The sequence below is a fragment of the Notolepis coatsorum genome (assembly GCF_963971535.1).
Source record: "Notolepis coatsorum genome assembly, chromosome: 1".
Lineage (NCBI taxonomy): Eukaryota > Metazoa > Chordata > Actinopteri > Aulopiformes > Paralepididae > Notolepis > Notolepis coatsorum.
In genome coordinates, this window is record NC_140165.1 from 57,294,508 (window position 1) to 57,302,731 (window position 8,224).

The following is an 8,224-nucleotide window of genomic DNA, read 5'->3' on the forward strand; positions in this document are numbered from 1 at the left end:
GACAGACAGACAGACAGACAGACAGACACAGACACGTGACACACACACACACACACACACACACACACACACACACACACACACACACACACACACACACACACACACACACACACACACACACACACACACACACACACACACACACACACACACACACACACACACACACACACACACACACACACACACACACACACACACACACACACACACACACACACACACACAAATTTGCTTATTTGCCATCTACCCTGGAGTTAGACAAGAAGATGCATACCCTTTTCTTCTCTGTGCATGCAGTAGGAGTAGGAAGACGTTGGGAACTAGGCTAATGGAGGAACCTACTTCCTCGTGGCTAGGCTAACGGTGCACGTCTTCCTACTCCTACTGCATGCACAGAGAAGAAAAAAGGTATCGCTGCTGTCGGGACAAAACCTCATAACTCCATTTTTTTTATTTTTTTTTATTATATAAATCAACTCCGTAGATCATCCTCCATATGTGTGTGTGTAACAATGGGGAAAGCATTAAACCGATCATCTGTCTAAACCTCTTACACTCTATTCACCCTCAAATCTGTGTTCGTTTTTTTTCATCTGCTGAAAAGTTGGGTTTTTGGAGTTATGAGGTTTTTGTCCCGACAGCAGCGGTATGTATCTTCTTGTCTAACTCCAGGGTAGATGGGCAAATAAGCTAATTTCCCAAAATGTTGGAGTTTTCCTTTAAGAGTGGGGCAGCTGTAATGGAAACATTTTTTATACGAACAGGTTGAAAAATACCATCGCGGAAAAAAATCGAATCTACGAATTCCCAATCTGGCTTCAGAACATCCCACTCCACTGACACATGCCTTCTCTATTTAAACGACCACATCAAACAAGAGGGTGGACGCGGGCAAATACTGCGGCATGGTCATGCTGGACCTACAAAAGGCCTTCGACACTGTCAATCACACCATTCTGATTGACAAGCTAAAAGCAATTGGTTTTGATAGTCTATCAGTGAGCTGGATGCAATCCTACCTGGAGGGGAGAGAGCAGATGGTGGAGGTAAACGGTACCCCCCCCCCCCCCCCCCCCCCCCCCCTCACAGTAAGCTGTGGTGTTCCACAAGGAAGCATATACTAGGTCCGCTACTGTTCCTAATTTATGCAAATGACATGTCGTCAGCTTGTTACTGCAACTTGTTCCTGTTTGCGGATGACTCAGCCCTGCTGGTCTCTGACAAGAACAAGTTACAGGTTGAAAAAACCCTCAGCTCAGAACTAGGCAAAATCTGCATATGGCTCGCTGATAACAAACTATCATTACACATGGGCAAAACAGAGTCCATTCTCTTCGGTTCAAATAACAAACTCAGCAAGACCGACGGCTTCTCAGTTACAGTGGGTGACAATATTGTCACAAGGAAAGAAGATATTACCTACCTGGGTTCCATCCTAGAGGCAAATCTTTCCTGTGACAAAATGGCATCCAATGTAATAAAAAAAGTCAACCAACGAACTCGATTCTTGTACCGGATCTCCTCACTGGTAAACAAGAATACCCTGAAGACTCTGGCAGGAGCACTCATTCAAGGGTACTACGACTATGCTTGCACCTCATGGTACCAAAGCACCTCAAAGGCGCTAAAAACAAAATTACAAACATCTCAAAACAAACTGGTCAGACTACTGCTTGACCTTACTCCTAGAACCCACCTCACCCCTGCCCACTTTGACAACCTAGGATGGCTTAGAGTAGACGACAGAGTACAGCAACTTGCAATGGGCCTGGTCTACAAGATACACTACACGACCAAGGTACCCATGTACATGTCAAAATACTTCCCAAAGGTCAGTGAATACCACGATCACAACACCAGAGGGAGCTCCACAAATCATGTTAAACCCAGATTCGGCTCAAACAAGGGACTAAACACGTTTCGCAAATATGCCACATCAATGTGGAACGCCCTACCAAAAGCTGTAAAGGAATGTGAATCACTACCCACTTTCAAAAACACTCTCAAAAAACACCTACGGGAGACTGCAATTCGAAACTGGCCCCTGTAAATGTCCTAACAACCCCCTCCAATGTACAGTAAATTACCAAGTATGGTCTTGTCAATATTCCAATGTACAGTTTTGTTTGTACAGTTGTACAGTGTCCCCCACCCGCCCCTCATACCCAACCTCCCCCCCCCCACTCCTACCCCCCCACCCACCCAACCACCTCCAATGTACAGCCCCCCCCCCCCCCCCCCCCCCCCCCACCTACCCAATCCAATGTACAGTTTCTACGTCAAATGTATATACATTTTTTTCTGGACTCTTTTGGTATCACAAACAGTACTGTATTTGCAAATCTGGTATGTCATAAATGTATAGATGTAGCAGTACTGTCTATCTGTATGTCATGTATGTCATATGTTACGATGAATTGAAAATGGGGGACCCTGATGTAAACAAGACGAAAGTCTTTCTCTGGTCTGCATCCCCTTAACAATTGTATGTATTGAGCTGTACTGTACTGTACCCATTCTGCAATCTGTTAATAAAGTTTTCAATCAATCAATCAATCAATCTGCAGCACCTTGAGCACGCTGATGTTCCTCTTCTCATACGTGGTGCCATAGTCCTCATAGCGCACTAGTGCGGGGTGATCCTTCACCATCTGCTCCATCCAGGAGGTGATCTGTGGGGGTCCAAGTTATACATGTGTTTTAACTGGTGCTGTACGACACTGTTAAAGTCTAATGTAAACATGTGAGTGTGTGTGAGATGTTAAAGTATAATGTAAATATGTGAGTGTGTGTGAGATGTTAAAGTCTAATGTAAATATGTGAGTGTGTGTGATATGTTAAAGTCTAATGTAAAGATGTGAGTTTGTGTGAGATGTTAAAGTCTAATGTAAAGATGTGAGTGTGTGTGAGATGTTAAAGTCTAATGTAAAGATGTGAGTGTGTGTGAGATGTTAAAGTCTAATGTAAATATGTGAGTGTGTGTGAGATGTTAAAGTCTAATGTAAAGATGTGAGTGTGTGTGAGATGTTATAGTCTAATGTAAAGATGTGTGTGTGTGCGCGTGTGTGCGTATGTGTATGTGGGTGCTGAGACTGATCTGTGAAGATAAATCGGTATGAAAATAATAAATCAGGTTGACCCTCACCTCTGTCATGTTGTGGTATTTGTAGTAGTCATACTCCGCTCTGTTACACACACACACACACACACACACACACACACACACACACACACACACACACACACACACACACACACACACACACACACACACACACACACACACACACACACACACACACACACACACACACACACACACACACACACACGCACACGCATTACAGAAGCAATGGTTTTATCACAGTATTTCAAATACACTGAGCTTTGACACCATATTACTGTAAAGATACTTTCTTTCCAATAATCCATTTGCAAATGTCATTAAGATATTGACAGTTTTAAATAATTTTTCAAATGTTCAGACATCAAATATGCATGAGGTTCACTATTCTTCGGCGCACATTGTTTCTGTTCTGCCTGCTAACTTATTCATATGGCACACTATATGGCATATTACGTGGCATACTATCTGCTATAGCTTTATTCATATGGCACACTATATGGCATATTACATGGCATACATATGTCCGTTTCCGCATTGATTTTAAAGCACTAAATGGGCTGGCTCCATTATACCTCGCTGAGCTCCTGCGCCACCACACCCTATCCAGAGCTCTAAGGTCTGCTGACCAGCTGCTGCTGGAGGTGCCCAGGATCAGGCTCAAAACCAGGGGAGACAGAGCCTTCGCTGCCCCCCGGCTCTGGAACAGCCTTCCCCACATACTGTAAGATCTGCCCAGAGCCTAGAGGCCTTTACATCGCTGCTTAAAATGCACCTCTTTCCCCCGGCCTTTGACCAGAGTTTGCCTGCCTGTACACTACGTTTGCTGTTACTCTGGATTTTTTTAATCTATTTTCTTGTCTCTTTTATATTGCACCTTGCTCTTGTTTTCTTAGTGTACTATACCATTTTATGTAATTCTAGTGTATTTAATTTGTTATTGCATTGTATGTGTTTTTTATCATGTCCTACCTGTAAAGGCTTTTAGTCATTGTAAATGTGCTATATAAATAAAGCTGACTTGACTTGACTATAGCTTTATTCATACGGCACACTATATGGCATATTACATGGCATACTATCTGCTATAGCTTTATTCATATGGCACACTATATGGCATATTACATGGCATACTATCTGCTATAGCTTTATTCATATGGCACATCTCCATAAGTGAGCACTTTCTAGAGACACAATAAAACCAAAACATAATATTAATTAAACGTGAAGAGATAAAATAACCTGAGATCAACACTGTAAATTCATACCGAATATTTGAGTCCTGCAGAACAAAAAAACATCTCGTCCTCGGATGGCGGTAGGCTACAAGCCTTCCGTAGCTGTGCACTTGAGATAAATACGTTTTGCTTGCTACTTCAGCCTGCCTGTTATGAGCAGCCTGGATGAACATGCCTGCTAGGAGCAAATTTTAAAAAGTATAGACCCATTTCTTGACTTGTTCTTATTAAAAATCATACAATGAAGTGGAAGACACAAGCATAATCCGTGGAGTGTGGTTGAAGCTTGCCTGCCAAACTCACAAGCAGTGTTGTAGTCGAGTCACTAAATAGTCCCCAGTGTTCAAGTCCGAGTCCAAGCCCGAGTCACCAAAGAAGAGCCTGAGTCGAGTCCCCATTACCCTAGTCCGAGTCCAAGTCATCAAGGTTGAGTCCACTCCATTCTGGCAGTCAAAGAGCTGACATACAAATAAAAAAAGGTCTAACAACATAAATGACACAGCGGTCACCATTTCAAAAGGGAATTTATTTACTTTGTGACAATCAATTAACAAGTCCCATCTGCACCTTCCGAGTCCGAATGCAGTCAATACTTCATCCACATAGTAGGCGACTGACTTGAGGAGGTCACACCGTTCCGGGAAATTACACGGTAAATGTCGGGAAGTTACATTCAAAATACCCTTTTTGTTACTCCCTTGTTCCTCGTTGTCTTGTTTTCTTCCACTGAACCTACATTAAAGTACCAGTAGGAACCGGGAAGCCTTTCATATGTATGGATTCATATGATTCATACACTGTAAGTACCGGGAAATTAGACTCTGTATTATAAAGTGCTACCGCTTTTTAAGTGTCTTTGATAATCCTTTCGCATATTTATAAACAGGGTTAATTATTAACTGAAGTAATGAGGAGCAAGTGCAAACATTTGCATTTTAAAGGTATACGTATTTTTTTTAAATTATTTGATCATATCAATGTGCATGCTGCTTTTCTCCCCAGATAGTTAGAATGCATGTACAGCCTATACTAACACTCAAAGGTAATTTTAACTCCGTCTGCTTGGCTGGCGATGGTACTGTAGGTCTCCAGCCTGGGAAAAAAGAGCAAAGTAGATCCTGTGCCCAAAAAAGGTGGCCCTTTATGGTTCTTCATCTAAGCCCTTTATATGGTTCTTCATCTAAGCCCTTTATATGGTTCTTCATTAAGCGCTTTGATTGACACACAAACTCTGCTCCGTCACAGACTCACTGTAACGGCAAATTTCCATTTCCAATGTCCTGTTTTCTCTTGCCCGTTACTTCACAGGTATGGTAGGGAGTGATCTTACGCAGTAGACACAGCAATGATGGATGTCCAGTCGTGATTCCAGGTTTAGGGGTGTTTATTGCTGAAGTTGCAGTTGTACATTCAATTTATTGCTAGAGTGGGTTCTGTAGAAATTATATGGTATTCTATATTTATTTGGTATTTCTTGTCTTCTGGTTGCTGAGCTGCTGAGCTTCTGTTACTGAGCTACTGGGCTACTGGTAAGAACGGTGTGCTCCTCAGTCCTCACTACCTGTGTCCTAGTTGATTACTGCACCTGTGACCCTAAATACCTAACCAGTGCTGTCAAATCTAAAACCCACCACCAGGTGTCCAACAATAATATTACAAATAATAAAATAATATGCCACCATCATAATGGCTCCTACACTCACCTTTCGGCGGTCGTCACCTCCTCGATCCGCAAAAGCAGCGGCACGAGAACCAATGCTAGAGACCACATCATCGATCATCAGCTTCTCTGTAAACTGACCAACTTCCCTTTATCTTTCTCGCTCTCTCTCTGTGGCTGTCAGATCTATTGACTTGAGAGACCTTTGTACGGGCTAATCTGATAAAGAAAATGCACCATCACCTTGGGCTGGCTGGATTTGAAAGAGTATACGATTAAAGAGTAACAGCCGGTGAGAGTCCAGTTGGATACAAGTGAAGATGTGACGAAGAAGCGATAGCCAAGTTACTCTTCAAAGATTTGATTTGATTTGATTTGATTAGGGATCCCCATTAGCTGGTGCGATAGCAACCAGCTAGTCTTCCTGGGGTCCACACACAAAAAAACACACAAAAACAATCACTATTGCAAAAAACAAAATTATTAAAAGTCAGTACACACAATGCATAATGAACCTACTGTAACAATTAATATAGCTAAAATTACATTAGTGTAAAACAAAAACAAAAAATTACTTTACAGTGTTAAAAACAATTTAAAAACAATTTAAGATTCTTTTTAAAAGTGAATCTACTGTAAATGCAGCAGAGGTTCCGAGGCAGGCCATTCCACAGAGTTAATGCTCTAAAAATAAAAGATCTCCCCAAAGCGCTGGTTCTAGGACCTGGCAATTCAAGCTGCCCACTACTGGAACCTCTAGTGTAATGCTCGTGCACAGTATTACTAAAAACAATCTGATTATGTATAAAAACAGGAGTTTTACTGCTCATGACCAACTTGAACAGCACAAGTATATTAAAAGACAATCTATTTTCAACGTTAAGCCAAGAGAGGCGGGCATGCATACGGCTCACATTAGACCTTAGTGAGCAGCCCAGTACCAACCGTGCTGCCCTGTTCTGGACCACCTGGAGCTTCCTGAGGTCACCACTGGCAGCAGATGACCACATCGCAGAGCAATAGTCAAGATGACATAAAACTAAACTTTGCACTATCTGACATAAAAGGGGACGGGCAACAAAAGAAGCACATTTCCTGGAAATACCAATTGCTCTTCCCATTTTTAAAACAATATAATTAATATGCTGAGACCAAGACAGAGTGCAATCCAGCATCACTCCAAGGAGTTTAGTACTTTCAACTTGTTGAACTGCTGAATTACACAAGTTTAAATTAAGCTTTGGATTTGTAGATAACCTGTGCCTTGTTCCCAGCACAATACATTTAGTCTTGGAGATATTAAGGACAAGTCTATTACATACTACCCAGTCATGCACAACTTTAAGTTCTCTACTCAAAACTTCATTAAGTACATTGCATGATGGTGCCGCGTAATACAATGTTGAATCATCTGCATAAAGAACTGTTGTAGCACATTTGGTAGCCCAAGATAGGTCATTAGTAAATACAGAGAAGAGCAAAGGTCCTAGGCAACTTCCTTGCGGCACGCCACACTCTAGACCTCTGCTACTGGACAGGCTGCCAGTGTTAAAACGCCTGATATCGTCACAGATCAAAAGGCTTAATCACAGTAATTAATTAATTCCCTTCATCTGAATACAACTCTCTTTTCATGCCTGGAGATACCTGCTGATGGGCCAAGATGGCGGCACGTGCACAACGCGATGCTCGGCGTCTCTCCAGTTTTTGCGAATTAGTGGTAATATACCTATTGGTAAGCAATAACCAGAGTGTGGTACAAGGAAGATCCACGACTAAGGATAAGGACCAATGGGTAGGAATAGTAGAGGAGATACAAGAAATGGAGAGAATAACACATATGCTGAGGTTACAGGAGGAGAAATTCATATCAAGATGGGAAAAATGGGAAGACTATAGGACAATTAGGAACGACACCACAGAAGAATGAAAAGGAAACAAGAAAAGGAATTGAAATGTAAATAAACAATGTAAAGATAGAATACACCTTGTTACTGTTGCTATGGTCTCCCAAGCTCTCCCAAATGTTCTCACAGGCACACTGAAACAACCACATGTCAATCGAACAACATGGATTCTCTCTTAAGGATTCCTGAAACTATTGCTATCAGTTATTTGCCCAATGCCGCTACTCTATCGAAGAGAGTTCTCCAGAAAGGCCTGAATTATTTTACTCAAGGATATATCCATGAAATT

At 41.9% G+C, this 8,224-nt stretch overlaps 1 protein-coding gene across 1 annotated transcript in view; it reads right to left on the reverse strand.

The window, feature by feature from the left end:
• The window catches only part of LOC311234156 (carboxypeptidase O-like), a gene marked incomplete at its 5' end in the record, with an annotated part of 19,683 nt that extends 13,544 nt beyond the window's left edge, over window positions 1-6,139 (reverse strand). Inside the window, 3 exons of the mRNA XM_084321271.1 lie at window positions 2,577-2,678; window positions 3,152-3,191; window positions 6,072-6,139. Coding sequence (XP_084177397.1) covers window positions 2,577-2,678; window positions 3,152-3,191; window positions 6,072-6,139 — 210 coding nt within the window. The remainder of the gene's footprint in view (window positions 1-2,576; window positions 2,679-3,151; window positions 3,192-6,071) is intronic.
• Window positions 6,140-8,224: the final 2,085 nt, after the last annotated feature.